This window comes from Marmota monax, unplaced genomic scaffold, assembly GCF_021218885.2.
Source record: "Marmota monax isolate L192 unplaced genomic scaffold, Marmota_monax_Labrador192_F-V1.1 WCK01_AAM20220418_F8-fsc00223, whole genome shotgun sequence".
Classification (NCBI taxonomy): Eukaryota; Metazoa; Chordata; class Mammalia; order Rodentia; family Sciuridae; genus Marmota; species Marmota monax.
In genome coordinates this window covers 502,378-526,961 of record NW_026692990.1, presented here as the reverse complement: position 1 = coordinate 526,961, position 24,584 = coordinate 502,378, and the positions used below count along the sequence as shown (strand labels likewise).

The following is a 24,584-nucleotide window of genomic DNA, read 5'->3' as shown; positions in this document are numbered from 1 at the left end:
CCTTGTCAGTAAAGTGGGGTGGTCAGAATAACAAGTGATATTTGGTTTCATTTTGGGTCTGGCACTTGTCCAGGGTTTCCCAGAATAGTGTACTTGTCTGCTGTCTGTCCAACAGAGGGTGAAAATGCTGCAATTTGCTCTTTATTTTCAGATTCAAGTAAGCTAGAGGCATATAACAAAGCAGAGGTCAAGAGGAGGTCCCGCCCCAAATGAAGTACAGGTGGCATGGGCATCCAATGGAGCTGGCTTCTTAAGCATAGGTGGTGACATATTGGGGCCCCATGTTCCCGAAATAGGAACGTTCCCATTCACTCATGAGCTCAAAGTGCACAGGACGGTGACAGAAGTTGCAGGCAGCCACAGACACATCCTGGAGGGGCAGCCCCACTTCAGTCCAGGCTACCATCAGCTTCTCTGAAGGTGATAAAGAGGGGAAGGAAAGAATTGGTTAGACTTGGTCTTCCAAATCCTGTGTCATAGTACAGATACACCATGATATTGATCCCCTCAGCCTTTTGAGGTTCTTCAGGGATAGAAGTAGCTTAATCTGTTTGCTCCAGTGTGAGCTGTGATGTTACCATTTGGGTGCTGGGCTGTATAAATAGAAGATTTGGAAAGCACTCCTTTGATACAATTTGAAATCATTCTGTCTTGGCCTGGACCACTCCCTAAGTGCAGGATATGTGTGGACTGAGAAGTGGATATATTTGTTTTGGAAACTCTAGTGTGGTGAAGAGGATGACAGAGTACCCACATTATGTCATCAGTGTTTCGACCAAGGAGGCTGGGGCACAGTGTATGGGGCATTACTAGGAGCAATGGGAACCTAGAGAAGGAAATCTGACCTAGCTATCAGAAGTATCTTAGGGTGTACCAGGGCTTTGTCCTTAACCTTTATTATGCTCAAACCTTTGATAATCTTGTCTAGTCTCAGCTTTAAACACCAACTCTGTGTGGATGATTTTGAAATTTTCCTGTCCAGCCCAGAACTCTTTCTTGTTTTCTAGACTTGTGTATCCAGTAGGAGTAGTATTCTGCATCTCCACATGGACATCAAACAGGCATATCTGACTTCATATGGGTACAACTGAGCTACTAATGACCCTACTTTCCAACAAACCAGTTCTGCTTTCAACCTTTCTCATCTCAATTGATGGCAATTCCTGTTGCTCAGTCCAAAAATTTCAGAGTGATCCTTTATTTTTTTTCCTGTCATCCCACATTCACTCTGCCAGCAAATACCATTGGCTCTACCTTCAAAATCCAACCACTTCTCATCACCTCCATTGCTATTGTCAAGTTTGAACTACCATCATCTCTAACATGGGATATTACAGTAGCCCCTTACTGGTCTCCCTGCTTTCACTCTTTCTCCTTTCTGTGTATTCTCAACATAGAAATCGGAGCAATTCTGTTAAAATTTTGAGTCAAGCCAGGCACAATGGTGCAGGTCTGCAATCCTAGCAGCTTAAAAGACTTTGGCAGAAGGATCACAAGTTCAAAGCCACACTAAGCAAATTAGCAAGACCCTGTATCAAAAAATATTTTTTTAAAAAAGGGATAGGGATGTGGTTCAATGGTTAAGCACCCCTGAGATCAATCCCTGGTACCTAATAATAATAATAACAACAACAACAACAATCATGATGATGGTGATGATATTTGAGTCAGATATGTCTATCCTCTGCTCGGATCCTTCCAAAAGATCTTGGAGTAAAAATTGCAATCCTTCCAATGCCCTACAGTACCCTGCACAATCTGGCCTCTTATTGCTTCTATATGCTCAGTATTTTTCCTACTTGCTTACAACACAACATCCCCAATCTTATTATTGTTCCTGAAATAGAAAAAGAATACTCTTCTGTTAGGGTCTTCCCTGCCTTATGCCCTTCTCTCTGCCTGGGATACCCTTCCCTTATATATCTGCCCAGTTAACTACTTTACCTTCTTCAAGTCTTTGCTCAAGTGTTACCTTAATGACCTCTGTACTTGCCACTCTAATGCCTTTTTCTAATGCTTTCTTTTTCCCAAACTAGGCCTTACCCCCATACTTCCATACTTCTGCTTTATATTTTTCTCATAGTACTAAGAACTAACATACCATTTAATTTGCTTATTTCTAAAAATGTTTTAACTATCCTCTTCTACTAGAATATAAACTCCAGGAAGGTAAAGATTTTGTGTTGGTTTGTTTACTAGTGGATCCCCAACACTTAGAACAGTGTTGGCCTACAATAAGTACTTGATAAATATTAGTTGAAAGAATAAATGAAAGGATGCCTGAGTTAAAACTAGAAGGTGAAAGGATGTAATACAGAAGAAGAGGTGAAGAAGGACATTCCAATCAGAAGAGGCATTAACAAAGTCTCAGAGGTAAGAGAACAACAAAATGAGGGGACCAAAAGTGATTTGGAATAGCCAGAGGAAAATGCATGTAGGGAAGAAGAGAGAGCATAAATATCACTGTGTGAATGGCATTGCATATCATTCCAAGGAGCTTCAATTCTTCTATAGACCAGGGGTCTACAAACTTTGGACTCCACATACCTAATCAATACAGATGATTAAGCATGTATCTCCAATCTATATTTATTTGTGAGATATATATATATATATATATATATATATATATTATTGTGAGCCTGCATATTGAAATCAGTAAGGGTAAAGCTTAATTTTCTATTTTTTAAAATTAGTTGTAGTTGAACACAATATCTTTATTTTATTTATTTATTTTTATGTAGTGCTGAGGCTCGAACCCAGCTCCTCGCATGTGCTAGGTGAGCGCTCTACCACTGAGCCACAACCCCAGTTCCTTAATTTCCTATTTTTAAGATAAGAATAATCATAAAAATGTTGTATTCCAATCCCTTGCCCTGTATATCTTCTTGAATATCTTACTGTAGAGGCCACTGCTCCAGAGTCTACATAATAGGGAAAAAAGATGTTTAAGCAAGGGAGCAATATTGTCCGATTTTTAGAAAAATCCCTATAGTGGTCAGTATGGAGAAAGAATTAAAGGATAACAAGAGAGAAATGGAAATTAAGAAGAAATTATGTTGTAATGGATTAAAGAAGTGACAGTGGATAAAGGAAAATGGATTTAAGAGAGATTATAAAGATTTGCAGTTTGAAGATGATTTGCCTGTGAGATTGTGGTATTTGTGGACTCATGGTGGATGTGTCTCATGTACCTTTCCTGCAAAATCCCAGCCTAAGTAAACATTGAGAGACCTGAAAGTTCTAGAATTGATTCACAGACCAATATAGAACACTGAAGAGAAGTTCCGAGAGTCTGCGTTATTATCTTAGAGAGACAGTAGACCCAGTGGTTATGACCATGAAGATAGAAACAGCCCCCCCCACACACACACACAAATCCCAACATACTACTTACATGACTTTAGACTAGTAACTATATTTTTGTCTCAATTTCCACATAGATACAATGAAAATGAATAGAAATGGAAACTCTCTACCTCATGAAGGTTTTGTGAGAATTAAATGGGTTAATACATGTAAAGTGTTTAGAACAGTGCTTGTCACATGGTAAGTACTTAATAAAAGCCAGAATTATTTAATGTTTTTGAGCAAATGAGTAACGGTACCTATATATCTTGTTTTCCTTGAACTCTTATAGATTTCCAGTGTTCCAGACAGTGACTGTTATCAGTCAGGCTCTCTGCTTTCCTATCTCTAAGTTATTTCTCCTGGAACTCCCTTATTCTCGAATATCCTGCATCATATCTGCATGTACTTCAATATGGACCACAAAGACTTCCTCCCCCACAAAGCCTTTCCAGTGTCACCCTTCCCACCTTCTCTAGCCATAAATGAACTCTCCATCCAGATCCCGGAACACTAGAACTCACCACACTGAGCAAGTACTCTCTTTGTCTGACTCCTCTTCTAGACCAGCAACTGTCTACATATCTTTTATCCTGAAGACCTGGAATGAACATGTGCTTTATGCCAGACCCTGTGTTAAAAACTATCCCCAACAGAAGTCCAGTAAACTTTAAGTGAATTGACTAAATTGGCATCTTTTTGCCATAATGACTCAGCTCTCTAAGCCTCTCAGTCAAGTCCTTGTCTTGTGCTGTTGTTATAGACCCATAGATTGACTCTTTCTTCCCCAACTCTATTCCTACTACCCACATTCCAGTAATACCTGCTAATTGTTTTTGATATATCTCAAGATACTTCTCACCCTCCTGCCTTTCTTTGTGCTCTTTCATCTTTAGGAACACCTCCCTCTTCTACACCTTTTTTATTTCCCTTGGCCCAATATCACTTTTACCTTGTAAGATCCAGTTCAGGTGTCATCTCCATTAGGAGGCCTGTTTTGAAATCCCTGGCAGGATCAGGCCCTTCTTCTCAGCTCCTACAGTTCCCCCACACACTGTTTTTTGTTAAGCATTGATCACCCCTTAATGTCGTGTATGCCATCATGTCCCCAACCGAACTAGAGCACTGTTAGTCTGTAGGCTATTTCTCATTCATTTGGGACCCAAGTATAGGGCTTGGCACATGGTAAATGTTAGAGAAATTTTTATAATATATGAAATCTGGCCTCTTCATATCTTGGGGCTGAGATGTGGATAATTGTTGTAAAAAACCATGTTGAGGACTTACCCACAAAATCTTCCATCATCTGAGGACTGTGGTGGGGGGAGGGGGCCAAGCGCAACAGCTCCTCACCCCGGGGAACAGTCGGATAGTTGATGGCTTGCACATAGATACCATGCTTGGAGAGCAAGAGATCACAGATCTTGCTGTTGAGAGCTGCATCACCTACCTGGGCCCAAGAGAAAGAACTTTCAGTACCTGCTACCCTGGACCCACCATCATGAGTTCCATTGAGCAAGTGAAGGTAATCAGATCAAGAAACAGCACTAAATTTGGGGACTTTGTTTTCATAGAGGATTTCTTAAGTGGCAGCTCCAGAATTTCTATCAGGGAGATGCTCAGAGCAATTGAAATTGAAGGAGGGGTGGAAGTGAGGCCTTGTCTTGAAGCTGTTTGTAAAGCAACTACATTGGTTAACTTGGAGTGGTTCCCAGTGAGAAGACAAACCTACCAAATCCACTTCTGAGGTGCTTTAAAAACAACAACAACAAAATAAGTATTTTAAAAAGCAGTCTTTCAAGGGAATATTGGGTTATCCTATGGCAGTTACTACAGTTGGATCTCAATCCATAGGTTCTACATCAGGGATTCAACCAACTCAGATCAAAAATATATTTTTTTTAAAAAATTGGGTGCATCATGAACATGTACAGAATTTTTCTTGTTATTCCCCAAACAATATAGTTTAATAACTATATAGCATTTACATTGTGTTAGATATTATAAGTAATCTAGTGATGACTTAAAGTATATGGGAGTATTGCAGAGATTATATGCAAATACTGTGCCATTTTATATAAGTAACTTGAACAATCAGATTTTTGGTATTGGTGGAGGGTTCTGGGACCAATCCCCATGGGTATTGAGAGATGACTATACTTTTCATCTACAAAATTGTCACAACTAAGTATCCTTTCTTCACCTTGACTTACTGACTCACACAAATATATGTCATTTAAAAAACAAGAAGCAATTCACTATTAAAGGCTGTAAACATGCAAACATAGTTGGGGATACAAAATAGCACCTAGTTATGTGGCTTTGGATTTTACTTTCCTGACCTCAGTTCTCAGTAATCAACACATTTTTACATTACATTCATACACACACACACACACACACACACACACACGTATAAAACAACAAATTCCTCACAAACTGATACCTTTTACTATGTGTGGTATACTCCTACATTTCCTATTTTATATTTTTCTAATTTTTAATGATAGTTAATGATCCACCAAGCTGATTATGTAACACACTATTGCTCTTAATGAACTATTTGAAAAACACTGAGTTATAGGCTCTAAGTACTCAATATTGTGAGGCTCAGGACAGTCTAATAATCATGAGGTAATAGGTGATGCACAAAAAACATTTGTTAATCCAGAATGGCTGATAAGTTTTCAAAAAGGAGAACAAACCTGGCAATAAGGAGGATGTTCACAGGAAAACACAGCAGAAGACAGGAGCTGGTGTGGGTTTGCTTAGGGTGGGAAGGCTTTCAGAAGAGATAGGTGGGGAGGGCAGTGGAGAGGGTGGGGCTCTCACCCGGATGGGAATGATGTGGCTGGGGCAGGGGATGACTGGAAGGCCCCTGTCCATTAGTAGCTGGCGCATGTGCTTGACATTACGCTGGTGGGCCCTCCTCAGGGCTTGGCCCTCCTCTCCCTTGAGCAGACGCACAGATTCTAGAGCCCCAGAGAGCACCATGGGGGGAAGTGAAGTGGTGAAGATGAAGCCTGCTGCGTAGGAGCGTACCATGTCCACCAAGTCACGAGTGCTGGCGATATAGCCACCCACACAGCCAAAGGCCTTGCCTGGAGACAGGTAGGAGAAAGATTAACACCCTGTAATCAGTAAACATTCGCTAGAAGAACAGGATCATTCCCCAGGCAACACAAGGAAATAAACCAGAAGCTGGGGCTCTAAATTCCCTTCCCAAGCCTCTGCTCACCTCTTCTGTCCATGACGAGGCAGACAGCTAATAATTCTGTGGCTCTGAGATAGGACTTTCAAGTCATGCCATATGTAATGATTAGATAGGCAGGAGCAGGGTGGGGACATTTAGCTGTTTAGGGCAAGGAGTTGAGCTAAAATGAAGCTTGGGGCTGTTTGGGGGGAGGGAAACAGCTCTTCATTTCTTTAAGTTGAACCTGGCTATTTGGCCTAGCTTCTGAAGATTTGGGGAGGAAGAAGAAAAGGGGTCTCGTCTCTGGAATTGCACATAAGAAAGGCCCAAGACATTCACTTACCAAGAGTTCCAGAGACTATATCAATCTTGTGCATAATTCCATCACGCTCGCCAATCCCAGCACCCCTGGTCCCATACAGTCCTACTGCATGGACCTCATCCACGAAGGTCAGGGCCCCATACTGGTGGGCCACATCACACAACTCCTCAAGAGGACAGATGGCACCTGGGCAAAGCCAAGGGATATGGGTAAGGGATCATAACCCATCCCAATTCTATCTCCAGTGGGGAATTCCCCATTCATACCTACTTTGGATTGGAAAAGGGTGTTATATAGAGAGAGGAGTGTGTGCACCCACAGTTGGGGCTATTCCAAATCACCTGCACCCCACCCACACCCTAACTCTGTGTGTGTGTGTGTATGTGTGAGTGAGTGTGTGTGTGTGTGTGGGGGGGGTGTTTTCCCAAGCCTGGGATCAAGGCTTGGCTCTCTGTCTTTATTTTTACTCCATTCTGACTGGCTAGCCTTTTGTTTCTACCATTCTTAGCAACTTTTGAATTTTTTCTCCTGCAATTCTGTGTGTTTGTTATTCTGTGTTGGGTTGGCACTAGCCTGTATGATGCCTTTGTTTAAATAAGTTGAAAAAGTCATCTTTTGCTCTAGCTTAATACAATTCTGATTTCATTTGCCACTCAATTTTTTTGTACAGGTATTACTAAGAGTCCTGTCAATATATTTATTCTTCACCAATCCTCTCTGTTTCTGTCTTTCCAGATTTCTGTCACTATATCCTTTTCTGTGTTCACTCCCATCTTTGTTTCTATGCCTCTAGTTTTCTGACTCTGCCTTTGTTTTCCTCTCTCCTCTTCCCTCCCTCTCTTCCTCTTTCTCTGCCTCATTTCCCTCTCTTCTTACTGGTGGAGTTTTTGTCTGCCCAGACTTTCTTTCTCAGTATCCTTATGTCTCTTTCTGAGTTTGCATTTTGGCATCTTTGTCTTTTCTGTATCTCTGTGGGAGTGTTTTTCTCACTTCTATCAATATAGTTCCCTGAGGGACTCTTTCCTCAAGCTTAGTCATAATCTATCAAATGATAGCAAACTAAAAGTAATATGTATATCCCCTGCCATTGTTCTTACAGACTTACCATTTTTTTCCTATTATTCTAGACATCATCTATGTTGAAAGTTTTTGTAAGGTCTTTGGATGGCTGTGAATCTCTTATATATACTTTGTGGTCACTCTGCATATTATAAGAACCCACACCTTTTTGCCATTCCCCATTTCTGTACTCCCTGGGAACTGCTGATATACAGGGAGTTAGAATACAGAAGAAACTTCTGCAGGTGGAAACGGGCTCTAGACCATGGTTAAAGTATGTGAGCAATTGATAGGACAACATAAGAGGAGCCATGTATAGGAAGTGGATCCTGAGATAAAGAAGACAATGGGATGGTTCAAATATTTCAGTGGGAGAGATTCCGCTCTAGAATTGAGAGTTTTGGCAGAACTTCCACCAATACAAAACAACAAAATAAAACAAAAACAAAATTGATTTGCAAATGTAAGTAATATGAATCCCAACATGGTTTCTACTAGAGAATTAATTTGAATAGTCTTAAGTGTTAGAAATACACAAATACAATGATTTTACTTTATTGCTGGTTGTAGATATGTGGGAGTGGGCATGATCAGTAAGTTCCTTACATATATTAACTCATTTAATTCTCAAAGTTATTCTATTATTGTTACCTCTATTTTGCAAATAAGGCAAGGGAGACACAGAGCACTTAAGAAACTTGCCTAAGTTATAAATTGTTAAACTGGAATTTGAACATGGACAGTTTGGTATCAGAGGCTGCACACATAATTATTACATGATGCTGATGGTATGTAACATTAACTAAATTAGGGAATACTAAGGAAATACTCCTGTCTCATTTGGGGAAGTGACATATTGAAATGAAATGAGAACCTCTTTCCTTAAATAACATCAGAAGGGGATGCCTAAAACATATAACTTCTGCTTAATAGGGCCAGCAACAGAAACTTTGGGGCGTTTTTTTCAATTGGAAGAAGAAAGAAGGTAAGAGAGTAAAGTTATTTATTTCTATGAAAGCATAATAAAGTGTTATCTCTATTTTTTATAGCCAGATACTTTACCTTGGGGAAAAATGAAGCTCAAAGATTCAAAGAGTTACCCAAATTTAAATGTGTTGAAATGACTTGAAAACCTGGTTTGATTTCAAAGCTTCATAACAGATCTTGGAAAATGTCCTAGACAATGTGAAATTTTCCATTGTAGAAATCAAACACTGGGATAATTGATTTGCATGTCATTTCTAATGGAAGGAGTGTCTCGCAAGGGAATTGGAGTTATATGTTCTAGAGTGAAATTACTCATTTTGGCACCAATTTTCTATACCACTGAAGACAAATTTGATGCCATCTTTAAACTTTAGTTCTTTACCTGTAAGATGAGTGTAATAGCTTCTTCCATCTTTTAGCATATATTAGCCATGTAACCCTGGGTAAATTACTTCAGCCAGGCGTGGTGCTCCATGCCTGTAATCCCAGTGATTCAGGAGGCTGAGGCAGGAGGATTGCAAGTTCAAGGCCAGCCTCAGCAATTTAGTGAGGCCCTAAGCAATTTAGTGAGACCCTGTCTCAAAATAGAAAATCAAAAGGGCTAAGGATGTATCTCAGTAGTTAAGCACCCCTGAGTTCCATCCCTATTAGCAAAAAACAACAACAAAATTACTCAGTTTCCTCATGTAAAAAAATTAAAATAATAACAGTACCTACTTTATAGAACTGTTGTGATGATTAAGTGAATTAATACATGTATTATATTGATAATTTTGATTTTCACACCTTGTGAATGTTAGTTGTCATGATCATCATCATCATCATGGATTTTGTAAGACCAATACTAGTAAAATACACTCACTCACACATATACATACCATCCATGGAGTGAACAGTCTCAAAAGCCACAATTTTGGGTGTCTTAGGGTTGGACTTCTCAAGAAGTTTCTTCAGGTGGTCAGGGTCATTATGCCTAAAGACAAACTTGGCTGCTCCACTGTTCCGAATACCTTGGATCATAGAAGCATGGTTGCCTGCATCTGAATAAATCTCACACCCTGAGGAACAAGATTTATAATTCTTAAGCTTCTGTCTCAGTAATCCTATTTCAACCTTCAGATCTGATCTGGCAGGGGAAGGAAATCAACCCCCTCTTCACACTGAAGACCCTGCTCTGCTTTTTCCTCCTCTGGAAGCCTTTGTGACACCTCTCTCCTTTGGAAGAGCTCCCCTGCCCTGAAATTCTGACCCTAATATTCTTTCCTACATTCATTTCCAACTATGGTCTGGCCTCTGACTGTCTTGGGGTAGGGAAAATTTAATTTCCAGGAAGCTTTAGAATTTCTTGAGGACAGAGCCTAGGTTTATTCTCCTGAATATTTAAGATCAATACTTGGAAAGGGATTTATCCCAGGGAATGCTTGAAGACTTTGACTGATTCTGGATTCTTCCTGGTCTAGATAAAACCCCACATCTTCCAGGTAGCATCCATCTTTTATAGTTATAGGCATAGATACCTATCCAGCTTTCACTGTTGGAATCATATGCACAGGGCATGTGAGAACAAGAAGGGTAGTTAATGACTATGGGATCCAGACCCTTTACTATATAGGGGAGAAAGCTAAGCTCCAGAGAGAGAAAGGCATTTTTCTAGAACCTGAGGAATACAGGAATGCAGGGACTTTTACTGGGCAATGCTGGGAGTGCTGGTAGGGTGGGAAATTGGTGGAGGGAGTTGATTCCTGGACCCTCACTTTGTACTGATATCAAGGATCTCTTATCCCTTTCATAAGAGTAAGAGAATTTCTACTTAAGAAAATTGACTTATGGTTTCTTAGAGAACATGGCTTGAAGGATTGGGAGTTTCTTGGGAGCAGCAACAACATCTCTTTATCTTTTAATCCCATGTATTCATTGTAAGGCTAAGTATACAGTATATGCTAGGTAAATATTTCTTAATGAATTAACACAAAATGACTGATTTATAAGTGAATGAATACATAAATAAATGAAGAAGTGAGAGGAAGATGTCAAAAGATGAGTGTTAAAAGATATGTAGAAGATGGATTACAGAGATCTTTAGAAGACATAATAGGGAGTTTAGATTAAGAGAAATGGGGCTCCATTCAAGGGTTTTGACCAGTAGAGTGACAAAGATAGGTTTTTGCATTTTTAAAACATCATTCTGATTGCTGTAAAGAGTGGACTGTAGGAAAGCAAAGATAAAAATCAAGAAAAAGATATTGGTCTAAGACTAAGATGGTGGCAATAGAGATGGAACAAAGTTGAATTCTAAAGTTCAAGGAGGATGAGATTGACAAGAGAAACCTCAAAGATGTTCAGTTTATTGGGAGGTTATGAGTGACCTCAAAAAGTTTTTACCACTAAACGTGATTTAGTGGTAAAAACATGTAGTATTGGTGATATATACTGTAAAGTAGTAGACAGCAAGTATGGAAACTTCTTTCAAGCAGTTTGCCTGTTATAAGGAAAAGAGACATAAGGACATAGTTAGAGAGTGATGAGGGGTTGAGAATGATATTTTAAGATGCAAGAAGCTTGAACAAGTTTAAAGAGGGGGAGGGGCTGAAGATATAGGAGAAAGAGAAAGTGCTAACAGGCCAAGTTTCATGAAGAGTTAGTGGGTTGGGGCTGGGGATGTGGCTCAAGCGGTAGCGCGCTCGCCTGGCATGCGTGCATCCCGGGTTCGATCCTCAGCACCACATACAAACAAAGATGTTGTGTCTGCTGAAAACTAAAAAAATAAATATTAAAATTCTCTCTCTCTCTCTCTCTCTCTCTCTCTCTCTCTCTCTCTCTCTCTCACTCTGTCTTTAAAAAAAGAGTTAGTGGGTAATGGAAGGAATAGTCAACAAGAAAAAGGTCATCTCTTCCAATATGACAGGAGGGAAAGAGTAAGAAAAAAATAGGTAAGAATGCTTGCTTGTGATGGGCTGGGGTTGTGGCTCAGTGGTAGAGCACTTGTCTAGCATGTATGAGGCACTGGGTTCAATCCTCAGCATCACATAAAAATAAATAAAATAAAGGTATTGTGTATCTACAACTACAATATATTTTTTAAATGTGACTACTCATTTAAAAAGTGAAGAAGGAGTTAAAAGGTTTAGAGAGGAAATAAAGTTTTAAAAGCTTCTGTGAAGACATAGAAGTGTTATTAATGCGTGTTAAGATCCCAGTTGAGTTGGGAGGTGAGGAATTTATAGTTAGTCTTCTGAGTATCTGTTTCCTGATGTTCCTCAGCTAGGCACAGAAGAGAAGAAGCAGAGGAATATAATTATCCAGTGTTGAGGGTTTACAAGGTGGGAAAGAAGGAAGAACAATGGGAGCAAGTGAACTCAGAATAGAGGTTTGAGCAATGGCTGCAGTGTGACTGGATGCCATATTGCAGAACACCAGCCTTGAACAAAGCTCAGGCCTGAGGCTTACCTGGCAGGATCTTGGCCAAGGTGAAGAGAGTAGAGTCATTGGCCACAAAGCAGGAAGAGAAAAGCAGGGCTGAGTCCTTCTGGTGCAACTCAGCCAGCTCCTGCTCAAGTTCCACATGAAACTTACTGGTACCTGAGATGTTGCGAGTGCCACCAGCTCCAGCTCCATGACGCTGTAGGGTCTCCCTGGTCAGAAGAAAATGAAGGGAGATGAAGAGAAAAGAAAAACCTTTGTCATGCACTGAGAAACTGGGTAGGTTTCCCTTTTGTGATGGGGGTCAGTGTTGATTTAGTGATCCTGTGTGAAATGTGTCCTATGTAACTAAGTAGAGGGGAGGATGATGAGGATAGGGAGACATGCTTCTTTCTTCCAGAGCTGGAAGCACTCAGGGATAGAAGGAGAAGCAAGATTGAGCTAGAGAAGTTTGGGAAACCTAAAAGAGGTCACATACCATCTCTGGAAATACTCAGTCTACAGTTGGATTTAGAGGTCATGGATCAGGGCACAGTGGTACATGCCTACAATCCCAGTGACTGGGGAGAGGCTGAGACAGGAGGATTGCAAGTTTGAGACCAATGACAGTAGCTTAGCAAGGCCCTAAGCAACTTAGTGAGCACCTGTCCCAAAATAAAAAAATGAAAAGGGCTGGAGATTAGCTCTGTGGTTACAGACTCCTGGGTTCAATCCCTAGTACTGCTCCCCCAAAAAAGATCTCACGGAAAATGGGCCTTGCTATCCTCCATAGCACTGGACAACCAAGGGTTTAGAATACCTTGTATGTTGGCTGACTTAGCTCATATCTGAGGAGTAGACATGCTGGAATATCTTGCACAAAAGGGATGGTGGTAGAACCCAGGTTTACACTGCAGCTCTTCCTTTCCCTTCCATATGTGGCTCTAGATATTCTTTAGGCATGTCCCCATATCTTATAGCCCAGACTTTACTACTCACTGTGTGGCCTGCAAGACCCGAGGATGCCGGCTCATACCAAGGTAGTCATTACTACACCAAACAGACACATCCTTTGAGGCCACAGATGCCTCAGAGAAGTGTTGGGCAAAGGGGTATGCGTCAGCCCAGCGGTTCACAGTCTTGAACACACGGTAGGTGTGGTCTTGTTTCTTCTCCATGATCTTGTCTCTGAAAAACTGGTCATAACCAAAGACATGTTCACCTGTAGGAGTAGAGATGGGGATGAAAAGAATTCATTTCAAATCTCTTCCCAGCTGATCTATATTCTATTCATGTCATTGATTTTTAGTTGTATAATTCCCTTTATTAGTTGTATAATTCATTTATTTGTTAAGTCATTGATTTGCTGAATCACACTAACTCTCCCCTACTTCATTCAACCATCTTTTTGCTTTTTTATTCATTTATTCACTCAATAGTTCATTGACACAGTCACTCAGGCTTCCTACTCTTGGTATGGTCTCATCTCTCTCTTCCCAGGTTTAATGTGGAAGCCTCCTTAATGGAATTACTACTTCTAGTCTCCAGCATTGACAGATCTAGTCTTGAGTCATGTCTCTATCACTTGCTATTTGTGTGGCCTTCAGAAAGTCATAATTTCTCTCTCTCTCTCTCTCTCTCTCTCTCTCTCTCTCTCTCTCTCTCTCTCTCTGTGTCTCGCAATCTCTCTCATCAGGAATTAAACCCAGGGGTACTTAACCACTGAGCATGGAGAAGAAAAAATGTCCCCAGCCCATTTTTTATTTATTTTGATACAGGGTCTCACTAAATTGCTTAGAGCCTCACCAAGTACTGAGACTGGCTTTGAAATTGTGTCCTGCTTTAGACTTCTGAGCTGCTAGGATTACAGGCATGTGCTACCATGCCTGGCTATTTTTTTTTGTTTTAATGTCTTCATCTGTAGAATGGGACTAATAATACTTTCCAAGTAGAATTGTGAGCATCTGATGACAAATAGCATTAAGTACACCCATACTAACATATGGTACATAGTAATAGTAGTATTATTACTACTGCAATAATAGTAGTGGTTGTAGTAATTAAATAGCTAATATTAATTAAATATATTATTATATTTAATACATTATATATATTTATAATCATATAATTTTTAATATATAACATATGTAATAATTATATTATTATAGCCAACATTTAATGAATATCTAATGCATTATAAGACCCTCTTCCAGGAACTTTTAAAATATGATTTCATTTATTCTTCACAACAAAATTATAGAGAAAATTCTATTAGTATTTACATTTTTACAGATGCAGGAACTGAGACATAAAACATAAACTTGACTGAGGTCATATAATAAATAAGTGTCCAGCGAATAAGTGACTCATTAAAAAAACACACAACTGAAAAATGTAATATGATACTTTGGGTACATTTGTATTATATGTAAAGCCAACATATAATCTAAACAAGAAGAATGCAAAGATATTTGAAACAACCTAAATTATAAGTGCTTGATTAATTGAAGGATGTTGTGTCCACAATACAGAACACATTTTATTCATTAATAGTTGTTACGTAGCTCTATGTCTAGAGGCATGGAATGATGCTCAGGCCATATTGGTAAGTGAACAAAGCAGCATAACAAACTCTGGTAGATCTTACTTATGAAAAAGATGTGTGATGAGGAGAGTGGAAGGGAGGTTCTATGTGTGTGTGTTTTTATGCACACGTGTGTGTGCATGCATGTGCATGTATGTGTGTTTAGTTATAGGAACTTGGAAAAAATATAACAAAAAATTAATAGTGGATGGTAGAACTCTGATTTAAATTTCACTATTTATATTTTCCTGTATCTGTTGAAAATTGTTTGATAATGAATCATATTATTTCAATATTCGAAAAAAAGAGCAAATTCCATATAAAACATGAATATGAACACATGCAAGAAGGGCAAAAAAGGCTCCACGAAGGGTGGGAATTTTTGAGGGAAGCATGGAGAAGAAATAATGGGAATAAACCTAATATTTAATGAGACCACAGAACAAACTAGAAATGCTATACTCCATGCCATAAATGTAATTTTAAGATAGGTATTCAAATTCCACCTAAGGGAAGTGACTTATTTACCCAAGTACACAGATACAGCAAGTGCCGGCAGTGAAATTTAAATTCAGATTCTCTTTGGTTTCAAAGCCCCTCTGTACTTTATCCTGTACTGTGTCAGATACCCTTTCAATACTCCTTCCCTGTTCCAACCCCCTTATTTCCACTTCAGCAAACTTACCGGCCATATTGTTCTCAATCAGGTGTGTAAGCTTCCCTGAAATCTGCTCTGGATCCTGTGGGCCAAAGAATGGCTTCATCAGGTTGACTGAGGCCAGGGAGATTGGCAGGTCTGAGGAGTATGGGATTCATTGATATGAAGAGAGGGAGAAAGAAACCATGTATTGTCCTCGTTAGGCTTAATGAAATGTATAGACATTTAAGTTTTTAAAGTTTAGAGGATTTCTACAAAGAGAAGAAATCTGCAAAGTAAGCTCCTATTCATTTTCCCAAGTGGCAAATCCTATAATATCAAGAAACTTTCTATACCATGAACCACACTTCTTCTCACAAAGATTTTCCCTTAGATGAAGTAACTAGGGCAGCCACCCTGGGTCCTGCATTTGGGAGACAGAATCAGGCCAGTTTACCTTGCTCTTCTTTTCTCAACATCAATAAATTTCAATTTTGGATTTTTTTTTTGGTCCATAATGATATCCCAAAAGGGTTTATGAAAGATGTCAACAGTATGGCCATCACTCAAGTGTGATTATCTTGGGTGGCCTTTTCCAGTTGAGTCGATCTAGGGTTCCACACCCTTCTAAAGGATGTATCTGGTTGAGAACAATATTTCATTTGAATTTGTTTTAATAAAACTACTAATGCATGATATTTTTCAGTAAAACAAGGCTAATTAAAGGAGTATGGTATATGAAAAAATAAAAGGTTATCTATTCCTAACCCTTTCTCATTCATGCAAATCCAGACACTCACAATGTAGTCTTAAATGCGATACCAGCCTGTCAGGATCTATTTAACCACCTAGGAGAGAGGAGGCAGAAATCTAGAGGGCTCTTCTTAGTTTAATAGCTAAGTTATGGGAACTTGTGCATGTGTCTTGGGAAGAGTGTGTTTCAGTACACCCTAAACTACTGTCTACCATGACTCCCCTGGAAAAGACCAAGATCCCAACATGGGCTGTGAATTAGCTGCCCTTGGCTTAGCCTAGCTCAGGGGTGAGGAAGTGGTTCAATAATTAGGAGTAGAGGTCAAATGTGGTAGAACTTGACTCCAACCTGTCTTGAAAGTCTTCACATCCTCTTGGACTTCTGGGGCTGCCTTCTGCACAATTTTGCTCTTCCCATCCTGGAGTTCTGATAGCATGAAGGGACAGTGGCCCTTGGCCCAGGATGGAGAGTCTATGCAAAGTCAAGAGAGTAATTGAGGGTGCATTCCTAGCCGTAACTTCAGTACAACAATTATTACTGAGAGCTACCAAATCCCAAATCCCTATCTCAAGCTATGATAGAGACACAGGGGTAGATAAGTCTGGTCTGTGTGCGGGAGGATCTCTCAAGCTAGTAGGAATGATACACACTGAAGACACATTGTGAATAATTCTAGGATGTGAGGGAGGACAGGGCTTATGAAAATTCAGAAGATATAGGGATTATAACCCAGACTTGGCATTGAATAGGCTAAAGGTGTAGGCAGGCTTTGCAAAGGACATGATGCTCAAACTCAGTGTTGAATGAGAAATATAAGATATTCTGGTACTTGGTATAGGAGAGGGTAATATGGCAGTAGCAAAGTTACAGAATCTTGAGACAATAAGGTTGGTTCAGGCTATTTTAAGTAGTATTAGTATGGCTGGAATATAGTGTGTGAAGAATATGGGAGTGAGACTCTAGAGAACCTGGAAGAAGACATTTTATGTGTTTATTTTTAGGCTAGTTCATTCTGCCTTGACATTTTCACATGAAGTCTCCTAATTATTAGGCAACAATGGCTAGTATGACTTGGAGACTTGTCACTATGACCCAGACATCCCCCCTTTTCCAGAAATCTTTTCTTACCTCCTCCAGCTCTTGTTGCCTTTAGGTGGATTTGAGAACAGATTGGTCCTTGGGTGGCCAGGATGGGACAGCGTCCAGTACCAAACAGGAACTGATGAGTCTTAACCACTTTGCTCAGGAGGCCTGTGGGACCCCGGGCAAGCACTGGGCAGCATTGTAGCAACACAGCTGCTGCCACCATCTTGCGACTGAAGTCCTGCAGAACACATGGAAGGCATGAGATTTCATCATGAGGAGCCAGCCCAAAGCCAAGGTGCATTCCTGTATTTTATTCTTTGGTTTTAGCTTCCCACCCAAAGCTTGGTGCCTTCCTCAAAAATGTCCTTATTGTCCTTCCCAGGAAATAACTTCTATTTCAGTGTTAAAATGTACTAGCAGATCACCAGAAAGGAAGAAGTGGGAAACTGACCACTAGAAAAAGGTGTGAAGGAAAGAGTTCTAATTGCAGGTGACAAAGCCTGGACTCAGGCTCTGCACTGACCTCCTCTGTGGTTTTGAGAATCATTAAGTATAATTTGTGTGTAACAGGATGAGATTTGACAAAACCAACCCTTTCATCAATACTTAGGGCCAAGAATATTTCTAAGAATATTGGCCTTAGCCAAGTGAAGGATCACCCTGCTAATGCAAATAGATGCCATAAATTAGAACCCATGAGGCTTGTCCCAGAAAGTTTTCTGAAAAGGTTCTGCCAGAGAAGGAGAAGGAACTCAAGGCCAGTTAGCTTAAAGAGATTCAGGCAACAAGAAGAAAGGGAAGGCCCTAGGTGATATAGACTATGTGTCACCAGGCTGGTATTTTACTGTCTTTGGGTTTTCTCCTGATTTTTGGATAATTACAGATAAAGGAGGATATGAAAATGAAATACAAGGGGACTGGAAGACATGGCACAAAGATGCAGTCTGTGAGCCAGTGAAAGAGTGGTGGCCAAGAAAAAGGAAAGAAAGGGGCCAGAGAGATCAGAAATGACACATAGCACTTAATGAATATTTATTGAATTTGGGAGCAAATTAGTGACTGAATAGCATCTGGGAGAAAGGAAAGGGATGTAGGGGAAAAACCAGAAGAAAAGAAAACTTAGAAAAGATTAAAAAAAGAAGAAAAGTAGAGAGAAAACAAAGGTGTGGTGATAGAGTTAGAAGAGAAATGGAGAGAGAAAAAGAGATCAAAGCCAGAGGAGAGGAAACAGTGTAGAGATGAAAATGAACATGGAAAGGAAGATGGGTCCTGAAAGGTCAAAAAGATGATGTGAAAAAAAATGATGATGTGAAATACATAAGGATGGGTAAAAAGAGTAAGATGAGGGAAAGAGAAACTGAAAGAGACAGAGAACATGGCGGATAGAGGCAGACAAATAGAGAGAGGGACACAAAAGGGACATGAGGAGAAATCCAGGAACCTAGAGGAATATATAAAGATTCCTATAACTGACAGTAGGAAAGGAGAGAAGCCAGAAGGGCAGAGAATAAGTCAGATAAAAAGATAAAGGAGAGGGCTGGGATTGTGGGTCAGTGGTAGAGTGCTCCCCTAGCACGGGCGGGACCCGGGTTCGATTTTCAGCACCACAGAAAAATAAAGGCATTGTGTTGTGTTCATCTACAAAAAAAAAGATATTCTCTCTCTCTCTCTCTCTCTCTCTCTCTCTCTCTCTCTCTCTTTAACAAAAAAATATATAAAGGAGAAATGCTTGGGAAGTTAAACTATAAAAAAGAGAGGTAGAGGAGAATGTTCTTATTGAGGGAGATGAGAGAGAAATTGAGTAGCACAGAGAAGGGAGTAAAGAATATTACAAAAGCAAAGGATGAAGACATAAAGTTGGCTAAAGGGGGAAGAGGAGGGATGGGAGGAAGGAAGACTGAGAGATACCAAGAGAAATACATACAGCTAGAGAGAGCAAAGGGGAGAGACTGAAAGAACAAGGGCAAAATGTAGAGCCAGAATCAAAGGGTGAGACAATATAAGGGGACAGTACAACGAAAGAGAGATGGGAGATTGTCAGAAGACTAAGCTCCTGGCACTGCCAAACTACTGAATAGAATCTAATAGCATCCTCAGTATGTATAAAACTTTATGATGTCAGGGACAAATGAGTAGGAGGAACTCATAGCCCTGTCCTCATATGGCGACCTCTTTCACCTACTTCCCTGACTTCATAAAGCAAGCACTCTCCCTTTTCTTCACAAAGCAATCTGTTCCCCTTATTACATTTTAGATCATCTGCCCTCAATCTCACAGGCTGTCTGTCATAGCATACTGTGTTAGTATGTGGGGCCAGGGCATGTGGGCCCAGAAATTGGAAATGACAGAATTGGTGAATTACTAAATGAAATAACCCATGTCAAGTCTTTAGGATGGTGTCTGGCGCATAGTAGGTTTTTGATAAGTGTTAGCTTTTTTTTTTTTTTGGATGCTGGGAATTGAACCCGGGACCTTGTGCATACGAGGCAAGCACTCTATCAACTGAGATATATCCCCAGCCCAAAGTGTTAGCTTTTATTATTTCAATTCCAGCTCCCCATTCGTTTCTTGGATGTTCTTGGGCCAGTCACTTCCTCTCTGGATCTTGGCTCTCATCAGCTGTCAAATGTGAGGTTTGCCTACCTCACATGGAAAGTCATTAATTTGATCCAATGCCTACCTCATATCTGGAGATAAGTGTTTCCCTTCCCCTGCCTGCTCATGAAGGCCAAAGCATTCAGGGTTTAGCCTGCAGACCACAGATAAAGCTCCCAGAGTTTATCACCATTGGGTTCTGACCACTCCCCAAACTGAGTGCAGGGAATGAGAGAGAACAGGAGCCCCTTCCTGGAACCATGCCTGCATATCTGGCTGGGGCTTGCCCTGACTGTGGATGGTAAGCAAAGATGGATAGCCCAGGGAGAGGCAGGTGGGGCAGATGGACAGGTTCCAGGTTCCTGCAGACTCTTTTCCCCAACATGAACACCAGCAACAATAATGACAACAACATTGAAATATGTAGTGAGAAGAAAAGCCCCCACATTTGGACAAAATCCTGTCCTACCTTGGGATGATAGTGAATTAATGCCTACACTGCATGTATAAAAATGGAGAAAGTTCAATACTTTAAAGGGCTCAGGCTTCTGGGAAAATAGAGGTTACTTCTTGAAATTTGTTGAATTCTCAAGTTCTTTCAAGCTATAGTTCCAATTTCTCTTGTTCTGATACTCCTTTCCTGGAGTATTGCCTCAATCTGCCCAGCCATCATTATGACCCATAATGTTGTAGTCTAGGTATCTTTGGTTTTGTGTCCATTCCATGCCACTACCTACCATGAGACTGGAGTGCGTTAAATTGAATCAAGGAAGAATTTAGGCAGTTTAGGGTATTAAGAACACAGGCTCTGTGTTCTTAAGCCAGATTACTTGGGTTTGCATCCTGGCTCCACTACTCACTGTTCTGGTGAGCTTGAGAGTCACTTCCCTGCTATATGTCTTATATTTATAAACTTATAGATAATAACAGGACAGAAAAACACTTGCATAATGAGTTGCTTGAAAAAAAATAGGACAAACTACTTCACAGGAATATTGTAAAGATTCAGTAAGATAATTCACATAAGGTATTTAGAAGAATACCTATCTCAGAGCAATATTGAAAATGTGTTAGCTATTATCTTTATTTTCTCCACTTTCTATGTAGGGAAAGTGGAGGTACTGTCAAGGAAAGTCACATCATGAAGATATCAAGCCAAATCTGGAAATCTGGAGAATTGATTTTTATCCCAAATCCTATTACAACTTACTGTGTGAATTTTGACTCTGTACTTCTCCTCTCTGGGCCTCAGTTTCTCCACAGACATTGAACAAGATAATTTCAAACATCCCATCTTGTTCTGATAGTCAAACCTCACAGAGTCCTCACTGTTCCAGGCCCTATTTTAAATACTTCAAACACATTGACTTATTTAATCCTCATGACACCCTTTTGATAAGGAAACTTGTCCAGGTCACAGAGCTAGTAAGAGAAGCAGGATTTCAACTTAGGCAATCTGGCTTCAGAGACCACTAATTTAACCACACAGATCCATGATTTAAATACTGTTACATATTTTCTTAACTGAGGACTTAACTCCAGACATTCATCCCCTTTGCTGCACTTTCCAGGACATTTTCCTTTTGTGACCAAATTCCTTTACCAAAGGAACACATCCTAACTGAAGTAGGATTTCAGGTACTATTGAACATCCATTTATTCATTCTACCATTTAATAGTTTATGCATCTATTATGTGGAAATTCTTGCCTGGGATCTTCTCAAAACAATGCTTTTAATCAAAGAGTAAAATATTCAGCCAAGTGATGGATCATTATTCAAATGTTTTCCCTGCATCATTAAAATTCAATTTCATATCAGCACTCAATCCTGCATTCCCAGAGGTCAGAAGGGCCAACCAAAACTCCACCCAAGCAGAAAACCCAAACCACTCATTATAGCATTCCTTGACACACCCCCATCCCATTTGTGGCCTGTTTTGCAAGAATCAGTTACATCTGGAGGGGAAACTGTTCTCTTCAGGAGTTGGAAGAATCAGGCCTTGCCTCCCTTCCTAGTACCCTCTTCCCACCACTGAAGAATCACAGAGAATTTTAGATACCTGGAATCAGAGAGTTAGAAATTCTTGAACAGAAAAATTCAGAAGACCACAAAATCAAACTAGAAAGAGTTGTGGAAATCACAGTTCAAATCCCTTCTTTAGAGGATGAATGACTTTCCTAGGGCCATACAGTGAATTAGAGTGAGAATACAAATCTGTTGACATTCTGCATATGATACAATATTCCTCCTCCATCTTCTCCCTTTCTTTCTAATTATTTACCACTCAGTTCCCCCAAATCTCTCTTTAACAATTCTCCATTTCCATTCTCCTCATCCCATCAATTTCCCCGGCTCCAAATTTGACCACCTAGGCTCTGACCCTTTGAGATCTGTTCTTGGCCAAGCAGAGAGAAGGGGTCAAATGGAAGGAGAGGTAGAGAATATCAGGAAGAAACATTAAAATGTCTTTCTTGATAGAAAATAAAGGAGAGGAAGAGACTGAGAGAAACAGAAAGAGACAGAGAGAAACAGAATTGAGAAAAGAGACTGGAGGAAAGAAATTCAAGAGAAAGTAGGAATATCAGAATGAATAAGTGAAGTTAGTGATCTTGAAAACTAACAAAGGAGAGAAAACAAGGGAAAAAGAAACAAGGGAAAGCTGAAAACAGGGAGAGACAGGAAGAGAGAGGGGGAGAAAAAAGAAAATGGCAGAGACAGTTTTTAAGAAACAGATAAAGGAAAGGGTCTAATCAGGCCAGAGAGACAGTGTGTAGCCCTGAGATGAGCAGAGAGACCAAAGAGAAGGCACTGGGCTGAAAGCAGCGCTTACCTGTTGCCCTGCACTGAGGACGAACGAAAGACGGGTGAGTGCTCTGGGTTTGGACCTGGTGTTTATTCCTGCCCTCTGGCTCAGCTCCACCCACCCCGCCTTCTGCTGGCCTGGCCCTGAGTTGGCCCCAAAGGTATCTCAGGCCACTGCTAGAGATAAAACCCAAAGAAGTCTCTTCTTGCCTTTCTCCTCCCCTGGCTCTGGTTCTTCCCTCTCTATTTTCTGTCTCCTCTCCCTCCAAAATGAGCTCATTTGGTCTTTGGGATCAGACCACCCATGAGGGCACCTTGAGCAAAACCACCTCTTTCTCTCTCAGTTTCAACAATTAAAGGAGGACAGTAAAAACCAGGAATGATGGTAGTATAAGTGGGAAGGGCTCTGAAGTTCAACCTAGAATACAGTGTTGTGCTTATGAACTTCTACAGATTCCTCACCTGTAAAATGGGACTATCTCAGAACCAGGATGCTATAACAATTCAATAACATCATTTATAGAGAACACCTATTAAAGTAAAAAATATATAGCAGCTAATTTTGATTGAGTTCTTACTCTACACCAGACTCTTTGTTAAGTTCTCAGGGCTGCTTAACCATTGAGCCACATTTCCAGTCCTTTTATAATATTTTATTTAAAGACAGGATCTCGATAAGTTGCAGAGGCTGGCTTTGGTCATGTGATCCTCCTACCTCAGCCTCTGGGAGCCACTGGGATTACAGGAATGTGCCATCAAGCTCTTATCCTTCCACTTTCCTCATGGAACAACCCCTCTGGCTGGTGCTTCCGGCCCAGCTGCCACAACAACTGTGCTTCTGGGGATTTCTTCCTTATTTTATTGTATACAACCTCCTGAGTCCCCAGGGGATCTGCTTTGAATGTCCACTTTTAAATTCCAGTAAAATCCCCCTGCTTCTTTTTTTTTTTTTTGGTTCACCCACTGTGCTGAGAAGCTGCCCGTCCGTCTTCTTGGTTTCATTCCATGCAGCAGCTAGGAAAGCAACCTATTCTGCCATCTTGAAAGCCCCAACACTTAACCATTTTTGAATAACACATTTCAGCATTATGTACATTGGCACAGTGGATAATCCTCACCTGTCCTTTCTAGAACTTTTCATCTTCACCCAATCAGAACTTTTGTACCTATTAAACAATAGCTTCCTCTCCAGCCTCCTCAGTGTAGTTTTTATTTGCATTTTCCTTATGGCTAAACATGTTGAAATTTTTTTCATATATTTGTTAGCCATTTATATAAAATGATTCTCTCAAATAGTTGGATGTTTTTAAAAATACTCTTTGGTAATCGTTTTGATTTGAGAGTTTAATTTACTTCCAGAAATTACTGATAAAGAATCACCTATTTATGTGATTTTGCTATTTTGTCTTTGGTGTATCTTATAGGTTTTTGTGCATCATTTCTTCTACTACTAATTTATTTCATATTTGTTTTTTGTAGTGACACACTTTGATTCCTTATTTCCTTTTGTGTATATTTTATTGATATTTTCTTTATGATTATAATGAGTTTCATACCATCTTAATATTTTAACTATTGCATTGGAATCAAAAACTTCAATTTTATATAAAATTATTTTCCTATAAAGCTCTGAATCTCCTTTATGTTTCCAAAGTCACAAATCACATCTGTATACATTGTATGCTCACTAATGTTGACTTATAATTATTTTTATGTATTTGTCTTTTAAATCCGATAGAAAATCAAAAGTAGTGTTACAAACTAAAATTATATTAATAATGACTTTTATATCTGCTAATGTATTTACCTTTACCAG

The 24,584-nt window shown here is 39.9% G+C and overlaps 1 protein-coding gene across 2 annotated transcripts; it reads right to left on the bottom strand.

The window, feature by feature from the left end:
- Positions 1–125: 125 nt before the first annotated feature.
- On the bottom strand, positions 126–22,917 carry Alas2 (5'-aminolevulinate synthase 2). Of its 2 annotated transcripts, XM_046452647.2 has the most exons (12): positions 22,797–22,917; positions 17,412–17,607; positions 16,632–16,754; positions 15,578–15,688; positions 13,308–13,530; positions 12,357–12,541; positions 9,788–9,967; positions 6,885–7,049; positions 6,181–6,449; positions 4,636–4,798; positions 3,873–3,949; positions 277–414 (listed from the first exon to the last, which is right to left on the bottom strand). In XM_046452647.2, the coding sequence occupies exons 2-12, from the start codon at positions 17,590–17,592 to the stop codon at positions 406–408; spliced, it is 1,686 nt and encodes a 561-aa protein (XP_046308603.1). In that variant the 5' UTR covers positions 17,593–17,607; positions 22,797–22,917; the 3' UTR covers positions 277–405. The 2 variants fall into 2 exon arrangements, with proteins under 2 accessions (XP_046308602.1, XP_046308603.1); XM_046452646.1 differs by lacking the exon at positions 3,873–3,949 and having other exon boundaries at positions 126–414.
- Positions 22,918–24,584: the final 1,667 nt, after the last annotated feature.